The sequence below is a fragment of the Leopardus geoffroyi genome, chromosome B1 (assembly GCF_018350155.1).
Source record: "Leopardus geoffroyi isolate Oge1 chromosome B1, O.geoffroyi_Oge1_pat1.0, whole genome shotgun sequence".
Lineage (NCBI taxonomy): Eukaryota > Metazoa > Chordata > Mammalia > Carnivora > Felidae > Leopardus > Leopardus geoffroyi.
Window position 1 is genome coordinate 189,561,649 of NC_059327.1, and position 25,857 is coordinate 189,587,505.

Below are 25,857 nucleotides of genomic sequence, written 5' to 3' on the forward strand. Positions count from 1 at the left end.
TCATGATCTGTTGCTACACCTGCCTTCACCATGCCCTCCAGACTGTTGCTAACACATTCTTAGTGTACTCTTTTCCTCCAAACCATTCTCCACTCCACCTTAGGAGGGATTTTTCTAACATCTCTAATCATGCTAGTACCTTGCTCAACATGCTTCCTTGTATGTACTATTGTTATCAGACAAGGTGATTCATCACGATTAGGATTCTACTTTGTTCCAGCAATCAAAAGTGCTTTAACTTCTCAAAGACATACTACCTCTAACTTTTCTGGGACTTCACACATGCTTTTTCCTCTGTCTATAAAGTCCCCAATTTCTCTGCCTGCAAGACTCCTCATACCTGAAGATTCCTTGATTCTTCCAGGCACACCAAGGTATTCCTCTCTCTGTATTCCTGTGTGTATATATTTTACTACTATCATATAGTTTAAAATTTTTCTCTTTGTGTGGTTTCAATTTTCTGTGCTGTAAACACCTTGGAGGCTGGAAATGTGTCCTTTCATCCGTAATGCCTGATGCGCAGTAGGTACTCACAAATATTTGTTCAGGATGTACTATATGAAAAAAATGCTATTTTCCATGTGTCCTTCTGTTGAAATAATACTCATCAGACTCCTTGAATTTATTTAGAGAAACCAGTTGGAGTTTCTTTCTTGCCTTACTACCTTATTAATCTCCATGCTGGTCATTTAAGTATTTCTTTTTTTGCCAATTTACTTATAATTTACTGTACTTATTTTCACCTCATAACTAATATATAAAAATTTGATTCAGTCTTCTATGTCTTTCTCTTCAAAAGCCATTATACTTTTCTGCTTAAATGATCACACATCTCAACAAAAAAGCATGTGTGTATACATACATGTAACATATGTGTTACATAAATAATGTTTTGTGAAATTAGACACAATTAAAAAATAGGTAAGAAAATAAATTGAAAGGGTAGCCAACAGAATGGGAGAAACTATTCACAAATCATGTAACTGATAAGGAGTTAGTATCCAAAATATATATAGAACTAATAAAACTCAGTAGCAAAAAAAAAAAAAAATCAAATAATCCAATTTAAAAATGGGCAAAGGGCTTAAATAGATGTTCTTCCAAAGAAGACATACAAATGGCCAATGTGTACATGAAAAGGTGCTCAGCATCACTAGTCATCAGGAAATGCAAATCAAAACACAATAAGATATCCCCTCACACCTTTTAGAATGGCTGTTATCAAAAAGACAAGAGACAACAAATGTTGGCAAAGATGTGGAGAAGAAAACCCTTTGTGCATTGCTGGTGGGAATGTATATGGGTGCAGCCACTTTGCAAAACAATATGGAAGTTCCTAAAAAAATTAAAAATAGAACTACCACATGATCTAGCAATCTCACTCTTGGGTATATATCTGAAAAAAAATGAAATCAGTTATCTTGAAGAGATATCTGTACCCTAATGTTCATTGCAGCTTTCTTCACAGTTGCCAACATATGAGAACAACTTAAATGTCCTTTGACAGACGAATGGATAAAGAAAATGTGATATATATATTGAGATATATGAATATTGATATATATCATGTCATATTGATATGTATCTATATATTATCAATATACACACACACACATACACAATATTCAGCCATAAAAAGAAAGGAAATCCTGTCATTTGCAACCATACAGATGAACCTGGAGGACATTATGCTAAGTGAAATAAATCAGACAGAGAAAGACACATACTGTATACTATCACCTGTATGTGGATTATTTAAAAAAAAAAATTCCAATTTAATTGAATCAGAGAATAGAACGGTGGTTACCAGGGGGTGTGGGAACAGGGAAATGGGGAGATGCAGGTCAAAGGCTACAAATTTTCAGTTATAAAAAGAGTAAGTTCTGGGGATCTAATGTATAGCATGGTGACTATAGCTAATAATACAATATTGGGAGTAGATCTTAAGTGTCCTCACCACACACACACACACACACACACACACGCGCACACACACACACACACACACACGAGTTAACTATGTTAACTATGTGAGGTGATGGATATGTTAATTATCTTGATCTTGGCAATCAGTCCACAATGATTTGATGAGTTTATCAAATCATCACATTGTACACTTTACATATATGCAATTGCATTTGTCAATTATTCCTCAATAAAATTGGGAGGAGAAAAGAAAAAAAATTGGGGGGAAATAGGTAATAATTTTCTTATCATGAATGCATATTATTAATAAACAGTGATTCTATCCACATAATGGATGTATGCAGCTTTTTAAAGATAGTTATTTCACTATTTCACTCAATAACAATTAAAGATAATTGAAGATACACATATGAAATTGAAAATTCTGCCAAAATAAATATGAAAGCACTCCAATATTATTAGTGAACTCAAGAATGGTCTACAGAACTACAAGTATAGCTGAATTTATAAATTTATTTTATATAATTTATCTTACATTTTTTTTTTTTTGCTGTGGAATTATCAAAGCTACTGTATGGATTTTACTAAGCATGGCTACTGATAACTAAGAATACATATGAAATGCTTGTTCTGAGGGAACAGGATAGAGATCTTTGTTTTGCTCACTGAATAATGAATTGGCTCTCTGCATTCGGTAGGAAGCTAAATTATGATGTCTTTTTTCTGGGCCCCTAATTCAGGATGGAATCATAATAAAATGCAGCAAATATAATCCAAAAGCACAAGGAAATAAAAATTAAGAATGAGCAAAGTTTGCATGAACTTCTTTCACATCAAATTACTTTCTGACTACCAAGCCCATAAAATACATTGTCAGAAAGGATTCACACTATTTTGTTTTTCTAATTGTAACTATGTTAGCATATAATCAGAGCTGAATTACTGGTTTATGTATATACTTTGATGACGGCTTTCTTTTGATCTTAAGGTTGTTTACTTAGTGACATTTCTAGGCAAAATTATATTACTTGATAGAAGAAAAGCTAGTTTCTGCCTGAGATTTGGGGGCTACATAGCACATTTCTGTCATTGGAAGAAATTCAGAACCAAATACATAAATGCAGCTAATTCTCCACATCAAAGTAGGTACGTAGAATGATAGCTCCATATTTGAAATCTGGTTTGTCTAAAAACGTATGACATTATTTTCTACATTACAAAAGAATTGAAAGGTTTCTGCTAACCTTCAGAAATATATAGCTTCCTACATTGTGTTTCAGTAGGTCCAAAGCAAGTGTATTTTTCTTTTATCAAAAAAAAAAAAGGCTGGATACAAGATGATTTTGTTAAAGTACTAGGTCATAATTATTTCTACTAGACATAGAATATGAGAGTGTTATTCATTAGCACGCAAAGCACAAAATTATAAGAATATAAACTGCAAAGCCAGAAGTCTGGCATATGCTATATGCTAGCTTAATTCTGTGAGTGGATCTGAGGTAAGAAAAATATCTGGAATGTGTAAAACTTCAAAATGCTAACAAAGTTCTCCAGTTGTTATCAAATGCTCTAGTGTAACTATCAACAAACTTTCATTTTTATACTACTTTCTTAACTTTGCCTATTTTCTCTTGTGCTTCATAACTCTTAAGTTGGATGTATCTCTAATTTTTTTTAATACTTTCATAATGACACAATTAAATACTTTCACAGTGAAAAGTCACTTTGAAATTATCAGCCTACTTTTTATTTAGCAAGGCAAACTCAGATTATGGACTATTTCTTTCACACCAAATTATATTAAAATGGTATAATTTGCTTTATTTAGACATTTTATCTATGTTGTCTAAAAAGTAGAGTCAAGGTAATTTATATGTGTTATAAAAATTAGTCGAACGGCATGCTGCATTTATTTTTTTATTTTCAAAATTTTAGCATATGAGAAGAAAGTCAACCAATAACACAATAACAGCACTAGCTGTGTTATTAGCTGAGACATCACTGAGTCCATGGTAAATAAAAAGTCACACCTAATTTCATGAATACCTATAACTCTATTAAGAAGCTAGTGTAGAATGGGTGATTTAAAAACATGTTAATCAAATGGAACTTTGGCATCCCTATAGAAAGTCAGATGACTTTGACATACAGTATGTGGATTCAGTTTGGCAAGTATTATTTATTAGAATTAAGGATTCAAAAATCTGAAAGGGGCAAATGCAGGAATAGCCTGAAAAAAGGGCTTAAATGTATATGGGAAGAATGTTTGTCTAAACGGAAATGGAAGAAAACATGCATTTTAAAAGTTGTATTCATGGGCGTCTGGGTGGTTCAGTGGGTTAAGTGACTGACTCTTGATTGCAGCTCAGGTCATGATCTCACGGCTAGTGAATCCAAGCTCTGTGTCGGGCTCTGTGCTGATGGCACGGAGCCTGCTTGGGATTCTCTCTTTCCCTCTCTCTCTGCCCCTTCCCCAGTACACTCACTCTCTCTCAAAATAAATAAATAAACTTAAAATTAAGTTATATTCAATATCATAAAAGATTGTAATAAGATACAGCATTTAAGAGTCCCTTCTTTTTTTCACTTTATAATTATGCATGAAGTGACGCAGAGGAAACAAAAAGAGCAAAGTACTCTGAGCCCTCACATCTAACCTCCATCATTGTGAGTCTCTTTGAAGGAACCTTCTTTATTGCTGGCAGAGTAAAAGCAGACCCGTAGTTTAAACAAAGATGAGTTTCCTTTCCATTTCACCTATTTGAATAGTGTGTCGGAAAAAAAATGCATTATAGCTTCTGAGAATTTCCAATCCATCTTAGAAAACATTGAGACAACCTCAGAAGACCTGAGAACTCTCCTACCATCTTTTCCTTTTCCATAATTTGAACTTCTCCCTGACCTCCTTCTCTCAAACAAATAAAGGAAAGAATTGTATGGTTCTCAGCTTCGGAGTCTTAAACAACCAAGAGTGAAGGCAGTCAGACATAGGTAAACAAGACCTACTAAATTGCTACAACCTATGTTCTTACTAACTATTCTCCATGATTTATGGTACTTCTGCATAATGGTTTGAACAGGTGATATGCCACAGAAAATCTATAACTAGATTGAAGAGAACTAAATGTCTACTTTATAGCAATCCATCATACCATACTCAAAATTTTATATCTCAAACGTGATGTAAGAAATTAATTCTGAGGATTTGATATATAGAGAATCAATTTGCTATTAATAATTTTGTTGCCATGGGCCAGATCACGTAAGACTTGCCTTAGACCTTCTATCTGTATGAAAAGAAGGTTTTAAACAGCAGAGTTCAAAGCAGCAAAATGCTGGGAAGATTTCAGCGGGGGTAAGATCTTCTTTCTTTTTTTTTAATAATATTTTAAATTTATTTTGAGAGAGAGAGAGAGACAATGAGAGAGAGAGTACAAGTGGGGGAGGGACAGAGACAGAAGGAGACAGAGACTCTGCAGTAGGCTTTAGGCTCTGAGCCTTCAGCACAGAGCTGGACATGGGGCTCGAACCCACGACCCACGAGATCATGACCTGAGCTAAAGTTGGCCGCTTAACCAACTGAACCACCCAGGTGCCCCAAGAGCTTCTTTCTTTTATATTTACTTTACCTTCTACTACTCCACATTCTATTTTTCCCTCTCTGTCTTCATTAGTCCATATTCCCTTGTCACATTTTTCTGTTTATCATGAAGAATGGAGGTTTGGAGGCGCTCCAGAATGTGTACACTGGACCCCTTCTATTTGCCCCCAACACTGTTCTTTACTCCATCCCACTATGCTAAGTGTTGGCATAGAAATGGTAAGGAAAACAGACATAGTCCTGCCCTTTTTAAGCTTACAGTCTATTAAGGATAATTTGATATTAATCAAAATACCAACTTCAACTGCTATAAGTTCTATGCAGATAAAATCCAGGGACGTGTGAGAATATTTCACAGAGAATAGGAGAGATGATACACACTATAATAGTGTATATAATAGTTGTAGTAGAAAGTAATATGAAATAGCTCTTAGTTTTGCACACATTCCTATACCTTAATGCCTGCCTTTATGCTCCATCTATGCTCTCTTCATATGTAAGTTTCTCAAAGCTTCTCTTGCCCTGTTTTTCTGATTATCGGCTAGCCTTTCCTTCTGATTTTTTCAATTGTCTCTTCTATGGTAGCCCAACAAGCCCATGCCATGTTTATCTTTCTTTGGAGCTGGATCAATGAAAGAACATGAGCTTCAGAATCAAGTTAAGTCTCAGACTGAGGCCAGCATAGCTGCTTCACAACTGAAAACACTTTTAAACACAATCTCTTAACATTGTGGGCCTTATTCACAAAACAAAACAAACAGCAAAGTGAAGTTGTCAGTTTTGAAGGATTTGAGGTAAATGTCTATAAGGTTCATTACCAGAAAAATATGGCCTTGGAGAAAGATGTCTAAGACTTAACTACAGAGTGATTGAATTAATGTATCTAAAGAAGGAGGCTACTAGTAGGTACTGAATGGGTCGGCCTAGAACAGAGGAAAAAAAGGAGCTCCCAGACATATGTAGAGAGTGGAGTCCAAGCCAGTATGGGGAATAGAGAAATTTAACAAATGAATTTTAAGTATTTATAGCCCCATTTTAGCTCTTGCCATTAGATATCCTATTCATTAACTTCTACTTACTGTATACTTAAAAGCACCATTTTTTTTCTACAGGGAAAGAATGGGCTGCTTCTTCAGGTTTTATTTTTAATCTTGTTCAATATAGCTTATTTTAGAGATAATTGCACTGTAAATGCTTAAATTATCCATTTATTCTGTAAGTATTTATTTGCTATTTATCAAGTGCCTATTATATGCCACATTCTAGATTTGAACCTGGGTATTCAGTGGTGATCAGAACAGAACTAGTTCCTGCCTCTGACTTCATAGTTTCTACTTCAGTAGGGTAGACAGGTTTAAATAAACACGCAAATATACATATATAAACAAAATATAATAACTATACACACATTATCTCTATATCTATATTCTATCTATCATCTATCTATCTATCTATCTCTCTATCTCTCTATCTATCTATCTATCTAATCTATCAATGTATATGCAGAATAAGATTCCCAACAAATGAGATGACAGATCCTGGACCATATAAAATCATCAGGATGATGAGGCTTCTTGGAGAAATCCACCAACATTCATCTAGCATATGTTCCTGCATTAGTTTTCCTATTTTAAGATTCCATAAACACCCCTATCAAAAGTCAATGAGAAAAATCACATGATATAATGTGCGTGCAGCATCCAACACTGTTAGATAGATGTTGGTCTCTTTCCACTCCTCCTCCTACAAATTATTCCAATTCTAACTTTAAAAGAATGTTTCCCATCTCTCTTAACAAATAATTGCCTGAGCAAATACCAGAAGTGTGAAATTATAGTTGTAAGCACAATGCAGAAGAAAGAAAAGTTGAGTCAAGTTTTTCTACCTAGAATAACAGGCAGTAGATCATTCCTTGATGTAGCACTTACGTACTTTCTTTTTGTTAGAATTCTATGACGAGACAGGTGCAGGAATAAAGACATAGCACACACAGAAGGAAATCAACTCAACAGCATTGAATGAAATGCCTGACAACTTGCAGTAAAGAAATTCTACTTATAATTTATGGCAAAATCCAGATTAAAAATTATTTGAAAAATATGAAGGGAAGTTATAATTTTCAGTTCATCTTGAATTAAAAACTTGGAATCTATAAAAACAAAAAAATATGTACAGCTTTACTTCCACATTTTATGAATCATACTGATGTTCTTTATACTAATAAAAATAAAAGAGTAATAAAAGAAATGAGTTACTAAGCTAGTACGTTATGCCACTATAATGAATGGTAATGGGGTATTTTGTTGCAGTTGAAGATCAATATGATTTATTACCAGATGCTCTACTGATAAAGCTGATAATGTAATAATCAGAGAAGTGAAATTCACCTAGAGCTTCACATATGTTTTCATCTTTACTTATAAATTTAATTTATTGTAGCTTTATCTGATATACCATGTCCTCAATACAGGCAAACCCAATGGGACATATTATTTAGTGTAACTTTTATGTACTAAAGTCCACAATAATACAAAATCTATACAGCATACAAAATAGAAGAAACACTCTGTTGTAAAAAATAAAATAGCCTACATGAGATAAACCACTTTAAATATCACACATTACTTTCGGTCTGTTATATCTACAACTCACTGGTCTTTTGTCAATCCGTGGCGGTGTTTCAGTCCTTCCTATAATCAGGACTTGATCCACTGGCTCCTGTGTGCTCCCACAGGGGAGCATTGTGCTCCCACAGAGATCTTACCACCTCACACTCTCATTTCTCTCTAAGAGCATTGTCTCTGACTTCCTAATGATTGCAGCTTTCTGCATCTTCAAATCAATCCTGGTCTGTCCTTCATAGTGACGATCGTCTTTTTTCAAAAAACCCTTTTCGCAGATAAACCAAGCCCCTTCCTCTCTTACCTATTCTGGCCCTCTGCTGCTTTTACTGAGTTCTCTTGGGTTTCTCTTTTCTTGTCCTCCTTTCTATTGGCCATTTCATGGATTTAACCAACAACTTTTATTTTGTATTATTAATTACTCCAAAATCTTTGCCTCAAGTCCTTGTCTTCCTCCAAGTTACCACAGTCTGTATTATTTTGATACCTCTAAAAGTCCCATCGGTGCTTCAGGATTTCACAAGTTTTGTTCACCGTCATCTTTCTTCCCAACTTTTGTCCTGCCCTTTAGCCTCTTACATGCAATAATAAAACCACCAGTTTCCCATCCCTCACACTTAATTCTGGCATCATCTTTGGCTCATTTTTCTCCATTAGTCCCTCATCTCACCAAATACCCAATCCCATGAATTCTGCTCCTATATTAACTACCCTACCTGCTTTTACCCCACAGCTACACAGCTCCTGCTTTTATGACATCTCCCCTCCATCAACATGATAGCCACCTAAGGAGGCCTCTTGCCTGGCAATGGGGCCTTTTGCCAACTGCTGGCGCACAGCTGTAAGATTAATTTTTGGAGATTCAGATTAAAACTCCTGTTTTCAAATGCATTCCAAATAAAGACTTAGGTCCTTATACTATCTAGGCCTTCTATGAACTGGCTCCAGTCTACCTTTCCAATGTTATTTTCCTGCATTCTCTCGGGTTCCAAATGCCATACTGAGCCCCTGTTTGGTTGCATCTTGCATTTCCATTGTTAGTGCCTACGCTTATGATGTTCTGGTCATTTTGAAAGCCCTGTCCTCATTTTTGCATTTATTCAATACCAATTCTTCAAGGCCTATCTCGGATGTTACCTCTTATAATAAGACTTCAATGATCAAAGTATCACTTATTGAATCACTACTATATACTAAGCATATGTATTATTTCACTTCAAATGAACAACAACCCTTATGTTCAGGTGAGGAGACAGGCTTGCAGAGGATAAATAACTTGCCTACAGTCTCACAGATGGTGAATGGTAGGTGGACTTGTGCTTCTAACTAAAGCTTTCTGCCTCTAATTAACCACTGTAACTTGACCCCCACTTTACACCCTCTGCATAAATGCCTTGAACTTCATTTGTTCCCCTCTTACAACGTGTATTAATTTGTACCTCATGTCATAGCTTTCAATTTGTGTCCAATTTGCTAGTCACTTGATGGAAGATCTCTGGAAAATTCATGCTGCCTTTTATAACAATGTTTACCTAATAAATGCTATTGCCTGGATAGATAAATATATTATTTCCCTATTTGAAAACTTACTATGTCTATTATCTAGTTCCTCTTATATCACCTCTCCTGATTAAGATAAAATCCTTCATTAATCTGTGGCTTTAAAATTATACGTAGATGTCTTTTCTGAGGCATTATTTTGCATGATGCCTCAACACGCACCTATTACTCTAATTAGGACTGACTGTACAATCTCTAAAACATAATGGTCTCCACCACCTCTGTCCTTCATCCCTGACATTTCTCTTTTGTGCAATGTCACCCACCTCTTCCAAAACGATATATTATGCTTTTTTCAAGGTTCAGCTAAAAAATTCTTATAAATGTATTCTATGAGCAAAGTAGCTTCCATTGACTAAAATTTCGATGACTATAATATTATGTGCATACATTATTTCATGTCTTTGCCAAACCTCCACAGATTCTAGCGTCTTCACAGATGATCATGTCTTACACTGCAAAGCTCTAAGAATACTTTCAAGCACATATTAGATATTTTAAATAATGTTAGTGGGTCTTGTGAATTAACGTTATTCACATGTAAAGTAAATTAGAGCAGTTAACTGGCAAAAAATGCATAGTTTTTGAAAATAACTTAATTTTTGTGCCTACTATGTAGACTTATAAGGACTTAATCTTACTTTACCATTTCAATTCAAAACACTCAAAACTATTTATTTAAACTTTGGAACTGAACTCTAAAATAATAATATGATGAGCTGAGTGGCTATGAGGTGCTGTCTTAGTTAATGGATATTGAGGTAAAGATTTTCCCTAATGCTTTCTTCTCAAGGTGAGAAAAACAGTTCATTTGACATCTTACATGACCTTGTTTTATCCACATGACTTCTATCTGGCAAGGACAATGCACCCAGCAGCTGCATACAAAATAGATATGAAATTCTTTGCCAAGACAATTTAACTTTTGATAGAGACAGCCATTGGTTCAAATAGGTTAAAATGTCACTAATTTAAAAATCTTATATATTTTGACTTTATAATTATATCTCTTTTATACTTTATGGTAGACCATACAATAGTCAAACAAAACAGCGACACTGCTTTATAAAAGTGAGCTCTTAAAGAGGCAGAACATCATCTAGTTCTGCCGTTCCTATGATTTATTACCCCAGTTTGGTCCTTCTTTTAGAACCTGGACAGGAGCAGATCTCCAGATCCAAACGGTCAGACTATGTACAACCACTCTTATTTTTTCCTAAATAGCCTACTAACACCTTCCCAGTGAAAAGGGAAAGGACTATTTATTCTGAAAGTGCATTCTTTTTAATTCTACCTATGTTAAAAAAAAAAAAAAAGAAAGAAAGAAAAATCCTAACCTCTTCAACAAGGTAATTTCTTCAACAGAGTAAGGCTCAGTACAATTCTGCAAGGAATATCTGTCTAAGTTAGTTGATGCATATTTGCCTTCGATAAACCCAGAGTCTCTAAAGAAAGTCATAGTTTGGGTCACTGTGGAGGTGGAGAGATGAGAGGGAATTTCAGGGCACATACATTTCTGTGATGGTCTCTGGCAGATTCGTGGGGATCTCAGTGAGACCTTTCCCACGACAGTCTACGATATTGTTGCTACAGGTACAAGCAGCTGGACAGTGCAAAACACTGCAAGAAGGAGCCATAAATGACTGGTGACCTGAAAAAGAAACAAACAACAATAACAGTTTCCCTCCTGAAATTCATCATTGTGAAATTTACGAGTTCATCTCAAACAACAAAACATGTTATTTAACAGAAACGTATTTCTCTAAATATCTGAGCATAAAATGGGCCTATATTTCTAAGGTATATTTTAGGAAGCATGCATTTATAGTTCTGGGTCAACACTCAGATGAAGCAAATGAGATTCTTAAAACTAATTATGAAAATGATAATTTTTCCCACTTGAAATAATTGTTAAGAAAGGCTAAACTCAGACCGGAAACTAGAATTTGATTCAAAACGATTCTGAGTTCCAAAAAAAGCAGCAGTGTCAGACTAACCTATATTTCATTTCTAATAAGCTTCAAGAGAATTTGGTCTTTACTAAATGTATGTAGCATAATGTACTGTACTTTAAAAAAAGAAAGGAGAACAGACATAACTGTTGATTCTAAATAAGTAATTGTGTACCAATAAATGTGGGGGAAATTAGATCTTGCTAAGCTTCAAATCTTGGTAGGTTCAAAATCTGCATTTTCTCTGAAGTTATAATAGTTTGTAACAAGCCATTCTGTAATTGTTAAGCTGGGTAGTTCTATTTTTGGCTTCCATAGCCTGCGATTTTAGCATTAAGTAGTTACCTGTGTGTATGTTTTTTTACTACTCAGTATTTGGAAACAAAACTGTTTTGAAATGAGATTTCACTGTTGGAATGATGAACGACAGAATGGCGGCCGTGCTGTACTGAATGGGAATCTGCACACACTCAGTTTACTGGAGCAGGACAAACCCTCTCTGATCTGCAGGGAGAGGGCCTGAGCGATCAGAATGCCGGGAAGGGGCTGCAGGCCAGTCACTAACCCAAGCCCTCTTAACAAGCTCTCAAACGTTACAAAAATAGTCTCAGTCTAAAAAAGAAACATGAACTTGCCTTCTTCCTCATCTAGAAAACAGGAAGGGAAAAGTGAAGAGAGAAAAAAAGTGGTTAGTAACAGTTTGTTAGTCATTTCATTATTTAATTTTCTTAAAAAGCAATCAGACCTAAGGAGAACATTCCATGTCATTATAAGAAAATTTTGTTTGGGTTATAAAAAGTGTGGAGAAGTACACAAAAGGGTCTAAAAGATAACGATAAATGAGAATTCTGTACTCATATGTCTTCAATCCTCTAAGGAACTATTTGTGATGTGTTATATATATTTAAACATTTTGTGTGACTGTATCTTGAACAGACACTTCTGAAGCAGAACGATATATATATATATACATATATATATATATATATATATATATATATATATACACACACACACACACACACATATATGATAAACTATGCTAATATGGATCAGGTAATATTAACATAATATTTTATAAATAAGTATAAACATAAATATAAATATATATGAATTGGCAATCAGACTGCCTAAGCTTGAGATCCATGGATTCAACTATATGACCTTGGACAAGGCTACTTAGCATCTTTTTCCTCAACAGTTTAATCTCTAATATAGATATAATATTATATCTCACTACCGTTGTTCTAAGGCAGGTGAAATGAGCTAAGTATATGTGAAATACTTAGGCTGGTGATCAAACATATAGAAAGAACTAAGTAAATGTTACTTGATATTTTACATAGGTCACGCCTAATTTTCGTTTTCAGATTTTCATCACTAAAGCTACTCATTTATCTCTTTCCTGTAGAGGTGAACCACTAGTATGCACGGAAAGTGCTTTGTCACTCTGCAACTACAGTTGAGATACTTTCCTGAATTTTCCAGCAAGATGAATCATATTTCCATTTGTTAACATAAAAGTAGATCTAAATTATTACATAACAGCAAAATAAGTAGCAAACAGAATTTAAATCTAGGAATCTCCTATATTTCCCCAGGAGTGAAAATTGAAACACCTTTCATCATACATTAAGTACGAGTAATCTGTAATGGCCAATCACGCACAAATGTCTTAGAACATATTATCAATATCACTGAAACCGAGGATTTCCATGGAGTGATTAGTGCACAATTGCACGTTAGTGAGCAAAACACTGAAACTTTTAAAGCATGCGTTCTCCACAGCTCTCTTACATAGAAGCAAAAAATAATATGACAACATAAAGGTTCTTTCTCTCTTACCACTGCAGACAAATTCTCGTTTTTGAACCTCAGCTACATTATGGCCCCTCAGGTGGGATGGACCCATACACTGAGTGTAGAGACCAACCCGGGGCCTTTGTCGCAACCAGTCAGAGAGCCAGGCGAGGTGACAGTCGCAATATAGGTTGTTCGAATGGAGGCGACTACATAAGAAGAAGGGACGTTTAAGGCAAGAAAACAAAATAGTTATTCCAAGAATTAAAAAATGTATTAATAATAATATGTAACTTTATTTCTTAACATGTAAGTAGATAAAGCTTAGTAAGTCCCAACCTAATTATTTTTCTAAAAATGATGAGAATCAACTTACTCTTCATTTACTGCCAAGTTAAGCAAATATACAGAAGCTTGAACACGACCATAAAAATAGTTTTCCTATGTTCACTCAATACGGTAAAAAGAAATAGGTATGTCCAAGGCAAATTACTCTGCAGTCCCCACATACTGGTGGCCAATTGGGGTGGGGTGGGGGCGGGGCCATATAAATAAAAGTTGTGGCTCCCAGTATGAGTTATCAGTTAGTCCTGCTGTTGTTAGTTTCTGTAAAAACTGCTTGCAAAATCTTTTTAGCAGGTCACTTTCATTTTTTGCTGAACAAGATAGAATAATAATTCAATATAAAACACTTCTTTCATGTCCCTATTCTGATTTCCTTCTTTTTGTTTAATAGCAGAAAAAGGGATTAGCTGCTTTGGGCTCTTGGGACCCTATCCTCAAAGAGCAGGAACTGAAATGAAAAGACATAAATGGCTAGGAGTGAAGGAATTAAGTGAGCCCCCTCTCTATGTTGGCAGGGATCCACACCAGAGCATGGATCCATTCCAAGTGGCAAATAGCACTTTTCCATTAATAAAATATCAGACAAATGTATCCACTAAATTAGGTAAATGACTTCAAATTGGCTTTTATGTTTTCTCAAACTAAAGAAAAGGACATCCAAAACTATAAATCAAAGCATCATTTCCAGAATCATCTATGACACAGTAATACCATTTTAGTCCTTTTTAGCTGATGTGCTCAATTCTAACCCAATAACAGTAATGGATATTAAAACATGGAACTCAGTCCAGAAAGATAATTGGACCATAAAAGTGGAATTTTTAAGTAGCAATGATAATATAGAATAATGAAACACCAAAGCAAGGGAATTTCAAGTTAGATGACTATTTTACATTCTCCTTGAGCCTGTAGATATGGAACAGACTGTCTTGCATCAAAACTTAGACGGCGTGCCACCAAACAAAATGCCACATTGCTACATTTTGGGAAAGCTGGGTGACCTCCGGTTCAGTTTGTTTGGAAGTCACAGTGGCATCCTTTGGAAACCGCTTAGCACACTCCACCTCGCTGTTCTCTAAATATTTTCATCTAAACCAAGCACGTTACAATAATCCAATTAGGTGTGTACAAATTTGAAATGAGAGAACATAAAACTATAAAAACCTGATTAGCAAGACAAACGCTAATGGATTTCTGTAGGAAAATAAGGCATACGATCAAAAACGTGGATGATGGATATTTCTACAGTCTTGGTGGCTTTATTTTCTCAAGGATTAAGAGCTTGTCCAGTTTGTTTTTAAAAATCAGCTAAAGGTAATGAGGAGGTAATTTCATCAAATATAGTCTGAGTGAACTATATTTGGTATTAATTTGGTCAAATTAGGCTCAACCATAGAGTACCAAGGAAATAAAATTTATGTTATATCTGCATACTTTGAGAATGTCCTTATTTTGTTAAATCATATTCCAAGGAAATGATCATGTTGTGTTGTATCATACACAGAGGTACATTTTAGTGAGAGAGGAAAAAAAAAAAAGGACTTTAAGATTGGTGTTACCTAATTCATTAAAAAGCTGGCAATTCAAATAATTTTTCATTAAAGAGAAAAAAACAAGAGCTATATGTTTCCAGTTATAACCTACTGTAAAATGAAAACTATTTTGAAAACCCAATCAAAATTTATGTTCCCTACTTAAAAACACATATTATTCCAGAACTCCGAAGCTTTGGTTATGTTTCCCACCATTTCCCACATGTGGTATATAATGTATTTTTAAGTCAAGGTGATTCTTAAACCCCATTCAAATGAGATTTATCTTTGAAAATGCTTTAACTAAATATCCCCATGCTGAGCTTTAAAGATTATTTTTTCTCCAAGAGAAAAAAAAAATAGTTGTAGCAAATACTCTACTAGGAAACACGTTTTTATTCACCTAAAATATTTTAATGTCCCTCTCCTGAAAACATATTTTTAAATAAAAATGCTGACACAACCTTAATTATAGAAGCACTGGAGGGTTATGCTGTAATTTTACATTACAAAGAATGTTGGAGAGCCAGTTTAGCTTTATTAGGTCGGCTTGCTGTACAGTAATAAAATCATAAAGATTTACCATTTATCATTTCTGACAGCCAATCAAGGAGTCTTACATTTCTTAATGAAATGTGACCTCCACAATAGCTCAAAGTAAACGTCCCCCCTCCAACTTTCCATAATGCATATCATTTAAAGGAAAGCTTTCATGTTTTCAGAATAATAGTTCATTTATTCAGATACCATATCTAGTACTTTTTAAAAAGTGGTGTTTTCCTGGTCTACCCCATAATGAACTTGTGGTACTGTTTTTTGTTTACTAAAAATGGTACTTAAGGGGAACCCTTAATTGATGACATTGACATATATACATTGCGGCTACTTACAAAGTCCTAAGTTTAGGCATATGGTTGAAACTTGCCACAGAAAGTCTAGTAATGTTGTTATTGTTCAGAGTGCTGTAGAATAAAACAAAAAAAGTTAGAAATTTTAGGTAATTAAAATTTACTGATCATTCTATATGATAATACAGAGAATGCTTCTTGCAACTATGTTTATGCAGGACAACTATCTGGTAGAGACGGCATAAAGAATGCCCCATGTTATAAACAAGAGGATAAATAAATGCCATACTTTAACACTTTACTATGCATTCAGCTTTATTAAATATTTATTACAGATTTATGTCTTTAGCCATAATATCTTTGACTATTCACATATTGCTTTATGCACCATGGGTATGCATGTGTGTGTATTTATGACACTGGTTAAGGAATAACATGAGGCAGTCAACAATTAGTAAAATTGGGCAGTTACACTTCCTTAGAGGGGCACTATGTATAATTAGTGTCATGAGTAAATGAACATATTTGAAATTTCCAAATTAAATTTCATAGCAATAACACGGAATTGGTTTTGTCAGATCCCGGAACACAGTCCTGCTAATTATTCTCTATTGTGGACATCAGCCGTTGTTGAAATCTGAGTAGTGAGAACGATATCTACATTTGGTACTTGCATTGGGTAGGGATAAAGTGACAGGCTGGGGCAGTTTATTAAAAGCTTAATACATTCTAATACTTCTTTACTTAAAATTTTTTAATGTTTATTTTTGAGAGACAGAGAGAGCACGAGTAGGAGAGGGGCAGAGAGAGAGGGAGACACAAAATCCGAAGCAGGCTCCAGGCTCTGAGCTGTCAGCACAGAGCCCAATGCAGGGCTCAAACTCTCGAACTGTGAGATAACGACCTGAGCCGAAGTCAGACGCTTAACTGACTGAGCCACCCGGGCACCCTGTACATTCTAATACTTCTAAGTCTAGGCACATATCGTGTCCCCTGCAAACTTACATGCGGTACAGATCACGGTTTCTGGATGCTGGAGTCAGGAAGATGGGCGACCAAGGGAGAGACGGTGAAAATAAGCATAACTCTTGCTTGGTTCAAATTGTTACTACTTTTCTCCTAACACAGGCATTGTTGTATTATTATGGCTTTTCTACTACTACTACAACTACTACCCATTCATTCATCTAATATTTCCTAGATGGCTCTTCATTTTATGGCAACATGGAACAGTATAAAATAAATCAGGCATAAAACCTGTCCTAAAAAAGCATATTGTCCAAGTTGGAAGATGAAGTACAAATTATAAAACCTTATAGTTAATAACATGAAGAAGAGATTGTTTTTCTCCCTTTGGGGAAGTCTGGTTATGACAAGAAAGTGAGAAGGAGGCTATCCCAGGGCTCTGTTTGTGCAATGCGAATACGGACAATGATTCTAGTATGGAGAAGACACCATGATGTGGTGAGCAAAGCGGGCAAGTTCCTGAGGGAGGCAGGATGACAGGATCAACGGTCCACAGATGCAATTTGATAATGGAGAAAGGTATGAATTAGACTATGCAAACTCTCTTGCCAATGGAGGCTGGGCAGGGAAAGTAAATGAGAGAAGCAGGATGCGTGTTAAGAAACGCAACAGGGACCAGGGACGAGAGATGGAGTGGAGCAGGCAGAGGGCTGGGGCCACTGAAGACCCTGGTAAGCGAGCGATGACACTCTCTGTCATAGCAGCTAGTCCTCAGCTCCGATGGACCACAGCTCCGTGCTAATGGAAGGCTGCCAACCGATCTGATGTTCTCAGGAGACGCTGGAAACAGAAAATTTCAGATCTGTCCTCCTAATTTTTAAATACTGGCAACTAATTCGGACATTTCAAAGAGTCTGTGGGCTACATCTGTTTGGACGAAAGCAGGATACATTTATGAGGCCACTTTTGGCCAGCTGGAGGCTGCAGTTGTGAATGGTATGATTTGGGGTGTTCAGGGGTTCAGGGATTCACTTGAACTTCTCAATAAAGTGGGGCACAGAGGCTACCGATCTAGAAGACACACTTTCTTTTCTTACCCGGTTTTGCAATGTATTGAATGATATAAAAACTAAAGTAACTGATTGAAGTAAGTTGCACAGGCGAAAAAAAATCCCACTTTATGAAGGACCTATAAAGCACTGAATTGGTTGGTTCACGTTATCTAAAAGCCTGTAGCATTTTTCTGTACTCAAGTGAAATGAGATTTTTTTTTCAAACGCCATTAAAATATATCCTGATGTTTGAACTAAAAGGTTTCACTTCTCAAAGGGATTTACTTTCAAATGACCCCTTTTCCCACCCTCAAAATTTATGCTGACTTTATATGGCTAAAATCTTCAGAGTACATAACATACTGAAATGTGACTTTAGGGATAACATTTTTTAAAGTAATTCATCACATGCAGTAGGCATGCATTAATTTTGAACTCTAATTTCTTATGATTCCACACCAAAGAGTGTTTTCATTGAATGCTGAAGCTGGTGGCTATCAGTCTGGAGTCTTTTCTCAAAATGTCACTTTGCAAAATGCAGCTGAAGAAATAGATTATCTTAGTGTTTTTATTCAGTATTGATGTGGCAAAGTGATATTGACATTGATACCTGATAGTGGAACGAATGTGGAACCAATGAAATTAAATTATTTTAAAATTAATAATAAATATTTGCTAATTACATCTGATAACATGTATGTTGTGGTCGTGACTAATTCCTACTCTGAAACAATGCAAATGTATCTATTGTACTTCTTTATTTGTGAACACTTTCTTCTAAATGAAACTATATTTCTATGTTCAACCTCAAGACTTTCTTTTTGCAGCAAGAATATATTCTTGTACAAAAGTACATTTTGATGTACAAATACGAAATTTTAGTTTTGGTAATCATATAGTTACTCTCAGACTTAGATCTTGATTTATTCTTTCTTATTCCCTTAGTGCTCAGCATAGGATTTGGCGGAGTCTGATATTTAATGGATATGAATCACTATGTCTCGATTCAATTAAATGATGCCTACTTTATGGAAAAGAAATAAAACAAACAATACAAAACTAGATGTTGTTCAAAGAAACAGAAAACATTGATCTAGATTTAGTTTCCAATGTTATTTTTGAGATGGTATCTTTATATTAAAAACAGAGACATTTCTGAATCATACCAATCAGAATTCCACAATTTGCCAGGTTGCCATGAACATACAAGTGATAGACTGACTCCCCTTGCTTTCGTTTACCTGGACTTTTCCTTCTCAAACTCTATTCACTCTCTTTACCCTAATTTATATCTTAATTTAACAAATTTTTGTCAATGGTCCAGTATGATTACTTCCATCCCCTTGTTTTGCCTCAGTATAATCATACATTGAGAAATGGCTCATGGAATTAAAAGTTTTAAAAAGATCTAAAACATTGGGAGTCTGAAATTGAGGTGATTTGCAAATTAATTAATTCTTCATTATCTCCACATAATAAGAAGATATATCGTAACGGGTCATAGACGCTAAAAATAAGAAAAACAGACAACTTTCTTTCTGGAAATGTTTCTAATAGAAGAACTTTTCATTTACATGACAAGAGATTTGGGCTTGATAAATCCCAGTCTTTGGTATTTCATCCAATTACCCTTAAATTTTTCAAAGAATAATTTCTCCAAAGATTCTATGAATTACGAAGATTTAAAAATGAACACATATTAAAAGAATGTCTGCTTGACTTTGTCAAATTTGAATATAAAATATTTAAATTGTTTTGAAAGAATTCACACTTTCTTGTATCATGTACTAATGTTAATTTTTTCTTTTTTTTTTTAGCAAACACACTCTGACCATTATAGATCTCTTTGAAACCTATATATTAAGGACCCCAAAAGAGTTCTAACACTTTGGATTTGGATTTTTATGCCATGAACCATAGAACATTTTTTACTCTTTGTTGTGTTTCAAGACAGAGGGTCTTGGTAAAGTTACCTTCTAGATATTTTGGTAATATGACAAATACAACGCATGAGGTGATTGTATCATCACAAACTTACTCTTCTAAAAACACTGTTTACTTTATAACAAATAAGCAAATGAATAGTTATTGTATTTGTGGATAGAGTTTTTAATGCCTAGCACAGTGCTTGGCATAGAGTAGGTATTGTGTGCGTGTGTGTGCGTGTGCGTGTGCGTGTGTGTGTGTTATACGTGAATTATTTAAGCTCTTTTAATGAATAACAAAGTACTTTATGGGATTTTAGTCCATCCACAATATTCAGCAAATTTTCCATAAAATGTTTGGTGTCATTCCTATTCCTAGTTAGAAGCACCTACTTAGTAACACATTCTTGGCCTGATCAGCTCCATTCAATTAAGTAACACTCAGGGTTGTCTCTTCATATGCCAAGTTTATGACACTGACTATGGTTTTGACATCAGACTGCTATCATGAAATCATAGTTGTATACTAACTATTCTGACTCTGAAATAGCAACAGTGAGCTTTGTATATTAATGGGTCTGAAACACAACTAGTGGCGTTATTAAATACAATGTGTATGGATAAGCACTCTGAATAGGTTTCCTATAGAAAAAATGAGGCTGTTACCAACAGAAAGAAAGGTTAACTTCTCATGATGTGGGTAGACAACAGTATATATCTTACAACACGATTTATCTCAATCGACTAACTCTTACATTAAGTCCTTAAAAATAACCAGTAACTTTGCACATGACACAGCTACAAGTTCCATACATCTACTTGCAATTAAAATCAAAATCATATATAAAATATTGATTAAATAAGCTATTTTGTTGAGACCTCAAACTTTCTTTCCTGAATTCCATTCTGTTCCTCAAACTCAATTTATAAAGTAATGGGATTTTTTTTTTTTTCCGGAAGGATATCACGAGTCCCAGATAACTTTTACCACATGGACTAAAACTGCCAAACCTCTTCAACATTTAAGTCAATTTTTGAATTTCTGAATAAATTTAGCCAGGGATGAACTGTAGCACAGATAAATATTTTATATGGGGGGAGAAATGTGTAAATATATTCAAAAAGCTAGACTTGTGAGTCTCTGGCTGGAAAAAAAAAAAATCCAGAAATGTACAGGCAGCTTCAATGGCTTGAGTAACTCTAGTTTACATTAAAATAATTTCTCATCATAATAATTCCATTAAAATTATTGTACCAAGTCAAAGTTCTGTAGAGACTACCGGGTTGCCTCTAGCCCATTTTGTCAGCCATGTCTACCCAGTAAGGAAAGAGAGAGGATGCCAGTTATAATTCAAGTCTGTGTGCTGTGCTTTCCTAAGTCAGTAGTGAAGACTTTAAAATGGACCCAATGGGCAATCTATTAGAATCAGAAAAGCAGATTTCTAGAATCACCTTTCAAAAATGATGCTATCTGGTTAAAAATGGCATTTTAAAATGAGACAGCATCTTTCCATTGCATGGCAACTATATAATAACCCAACTCATCAGAAACTAAGAAGTTCATTTTTTATTGTAATTTTTCTTGTACAACTGCTTTTATCCTAATATTTGGCAATTCTAGGGAGCCTCACCAATCCTGTGAATGAGAATATTTTGTTACAAGGAGAAACACTTGAAAGATGGTATTGTGAACATTTGAATGTCCTCCTTAAATAGACATTTTCGCCTAAATATGCAGAAATGATCCCCACGGCTGTGCACACATTTCAACTCATATATTCCCCATGAGTTATTTAAGGTATCTTTATAAGAGACCATTTTGACGCTAGGTTTCGAGCGAGCAGATAAGCTTCCACATTAGCACTCCCCAGACACAAAGCCCCCGTTCAAAAGAGTAAGAGAAGTGAGCAATACTTACAGCACTTCAAGGTCCCGGAGAGCCCTAAATGCCCCATCTTCAATACAGCTGATCTGGTTGTAATCCAGTTGCCTGTAAATAGATTAGAAGAATATAAGTAAAAGGCTGGAGACCAGCAGCGCTGGGTGAAAAGAAGTCTCCTGAAGGGTCTCCGAAGCTCTGACTGCACTAACTGAAATGCTCTCAGAAATACACTCATCCGCTTAAGAATGTCACAAGCCATTCTGGCCTCGGTGCCGCTACTGAAATCTCTTTTTGTTCTGAACTGTCTGTGCAAATAGCAGCCCTTGGAAAGCTCCAGTAAATAATAACTGCACCTTATATTAAATGCCATAGGAATGCAATTTCATTACATCAAGAAAAGCTATCCATTAAGAGCTTTCAGCGTCATCTTGCTGAAACAATTTCATTAAGGTAAAGGACTGTAAATCACTTAATGTCACATGCACCCCCTCAGTGACCTAACAGAATCCATTTATCAGAGAAGCCCAGCTGCATGTTAATTTCACTATCCTTGGCAAGAAAGAGCAAGACTACTTTTAGGTTTCCTTCTTTTAAAAGCAGTTTTCCTTCGAGAACTCCCAGTCAAGAGAGAGAAATGAGGTCCCACACACCTCCCTGCTATTCTCAACCAGGAATACACTTTAGAAAGCCAGTCTTGTTCTACGTGAATATTCACCATTCCCATGATTTGCAATTGTTCATTACATGCGAATTCTCTGCACTGTAAATATGACATACTTTTCAATGAAGAAACTTCCCAAATTTCCAGAAGTTTTTAAAGTATTAAAAATTGATTTTTTTTTACTTTCCTCAAAGATGCTAATTTTAGTCCCAAACGCTAAGAACACATACTGCAGCAACATCATTAAAACACTACATATACCTTTGGCAAAAAGTTTAAAAGCTTTCTCAGTTCCTTCTAAATAATACAAAATGCAAACAAATGGATGTTCTCTTGTAGTTTGAGCACTTATTTGTTGAAATTTAAAGATGAAAACTAACAAGCAAACAAACAAAAACAAAGTTGCTCCAAATTTGGTTAAGTTGACTTTTCCTGCTAGTTGTTTCTGGAACTAAAATTTCCTTTATCCATGCCCAGGAATTTGTTTGAAATAAACAGCTAATAAGTATGAAATCCTATCTGTCCTATCTTTACATTGTTTTAATTTTTTTTTTAAATAAGCAGCTGTTATTTAAACTAGTAGCTTGCTGCTTAGCGATATTCTTATTCCAGTAAAGAAAGAGCATTTTAACGGTTCACTTGAGACAGAAACAAAATGTTTGATGAACTAGTCAGGAGAGTTGTCAGTTCTTCATGAATTGGGAGGGAATGCAAATGTACAGGGGTGAGACTATGATCTTCATACAAATGAATCTTGCCCTTGTTTCAAGTGCGAAATTCACCAAAAGGGCTAATTTACATTTGAGGTGTGTTCTTAAAAAGAATTGTTTAAACATTCCTATAAAATAGCTGTTTCTCTCAGAAGGATACTGAATAAAGGTGCAATGATTTAATCCAGTGACTTTCAGAGGGGCCTCTTCAAATTCCTTACTTTAGAAATTATGTACATAGAGAATGTCTCATGAAATATACATCTCATTTTTAAGAAGGTCTCTAGGGGACATAAGACTACCTTGATGTCATGCAAATGGTACAATCTAGGACATGCAACATAAAAAAAAAAAAAAACAACTCTGGAGAAGATATGCTTTTATTGCTTTTATAAACTAAGGCTTTCCCCAAATAATAGGTACCATCCATGCTACTGTAATAGCTTAAAGCATTTCTAGTTATTAGGAAGTAATGCAGAAGTATAATTTTATTTTCTAAGAAGACTTTTAAAGCTTCATGATGTAATATGGATGCTGTGGTTCCAAGAAAACACTTCCATTCTTGGGCACTTTTGATTTTTACAGATTAAATTCATTTAACAATTAAGTTAACAGCCTTTTTATTTTAAAGTGCTAAATATATATCTACACTACTATTCTCTAACCTCTTGAACAATTTATCAAAGCCATTTAAATTAGTACAATGGCATGAAGTGTTACCCTTGACACACTACAAAAGAGAAATTGTTTCCAGACAAATTGGCAAAATCTTTTAATGCTATCAAATTTGCCTAATGCAGTCTCCAGGTTAATCTGTAAAAGGGTGAGCTGTATGTTTGCCCATATCTTATTATCCTTAGCTGTCAATGTATAAATCAGTGCTGACACTGCTTCTTTTAAATCATGCATACTATACACAAAGGGGAAGCCCTAGCACGCCAGAAAGCACTCAAGCGAATCTCGTTCTACAGGGACTGAAAAGATTTCCCTATACCACCAGAAGTTGAGATGCTGCCGAAAAGTTGGTAATTTCACCCCTGTTCTACATGGCTCATGGTTACAAGCTTCTTCTGATTCTTAGCAGAAACTTAAGTCCTTCTTGGTGCTAAAGCATTAAGAATATCTGGCTCTCATAGGACCAAAGTTTTCCTCAAAAGTTTTCTGAATGCACCGTATCTCAGGCCATGCATCTTCTGAGAACAAAGGTATTTTTTTTGAAAAAAGTCACTCGTATGAAAGGACAAGCCAAATAATTTTTTCGTCAATTGGTGGACTTTGTTAAATCCAAAGGAGTGTTTACATGAAGTGTTGTGCCTGCTCTGACTGTTCCTGAGAAAATCTCTCTGCACTAACCTCCACTTGTCTGTATATGATTCAAGAGAAAGATTGTCAAAACTATGCAAAAGCATACTTTATTTCAGTGCTTCTGGACTATTTTTCTGCACTTTTTTTTTTCTTTTCTCTTACCCACTTCACTTCCTTCTCTACTACCCTGCAAAGCCCGGGCACTTCTGCTGTCTGTAAATAGGAAAGGATCTGTTCTCAGCCATGCATTTAGTGACAGGTTGATTCTGTTTAGATGTGATTTCCAATTGTGCAATGAAATTATTCTGAATTAAGGAATTAGTAAGAGGAGAGGTTTTTTTTCCCCCCACTTCTCCAAAAAGTAATGTTACAATTATTCAGTCAAACACGGGGCAAATTTGTTGATCTTTGGATAATGAGGACACTAAGATACATCAGAGACAGCTTCAGGATCCTTTCCTGGCACAGGGGTCACGTACCATTGAGAAGCAAGCTAGCACTTTTCTCATTTTCCGGGGAGAAAGAATGGTACAGATATTATTATCGGTGATACCTTTCAGACCTTCGGCCGACGTATCTTAGGACAGACTTCTGTGTCTTCTCTCCCGTACTTCCTACATCCTGGCTCCTCTGTTTCGGTGTGAATTCCAAATTCTATCTCCGTCTGATCCTTCACTGTCTTAGTTTGTAAGTGTGTGTTTTGAACCAAGTGCTTTATCTTTAATTTTACGAAAATGATGATGTTAAAAAGAATGGAAACCTTCGAGGTCTCTCTCAGGATTAACATTCTATGATGATCTTTTCATTCGTAACCACTTGTACTCTGGTCTCCTCAAGTGACACTAGCCTGCTCGGTTTAACTTTTCCCGTTACTGGTAGATGTAGTCTTGGGTAACGCACAAGAATCTCTTTTATCTGGTGGTATGACTCTGTGCCTCACACATGTAAAATTTCTAAACCTGATCTGATTGTCTTTAACACTAAAAATAATTTAGTCTAGTTTCATATTTGGATTGATTCTAGATACGAATATATATATATTCTAGATATATTCTATATATATTCTAGATACATATATATATATATATATATTCTAGATATATTCTATATATATTCTAGATACATATATATATATATTCATATATTGCTGCGAAATACCAATTTTAGATAC

General features: G+C 35.1%; 1 protein-coding gene across 16 annotated transcripts in view; it reads right to left on the reverse strand.

Moving 5' to 3' along the window:
• Positions 1-25,857, reverse strand: part of SLIT2 (slit guidance ligand 2) — a 375,185-nt gene that overhangs the window by 119,465 nt on the left and 229,863 nt on the right. For 10 of the 16 annotated variants that reach the window (XM_045474413.1, XM_045474416.1, XM_045474409.1 and 7 more), the window contains 5 exons: positions 22,047-22,118; positions 16,228-16,299; positions 13,506-13,669; positions 12,296-12,307; positions 11,221-11,359 (listed from right to left, as the gene is read on the reverse strand). In XM_045474413.1, coding sequence (XP_045330369.1) covers positions 11,221-11,359; positions 12,296-12,307; positions 13,506-13,669; positions 16,228-16,299; positions 22,047-22,118 — 459 coding nt within the window. The remainder of the gene's footprint in view (positions 1-11,220; positions 11,360-12,295; positions 12,308-13,505; positions 13,670-16,227; positions 16,300-22,046; positions 22,119-25,857) is intronic. The other 6 variants (XM_045474419.1, XM_045474417.1, XM_045474411.1 and 3 more) reach the window with 1 other exon arrangement.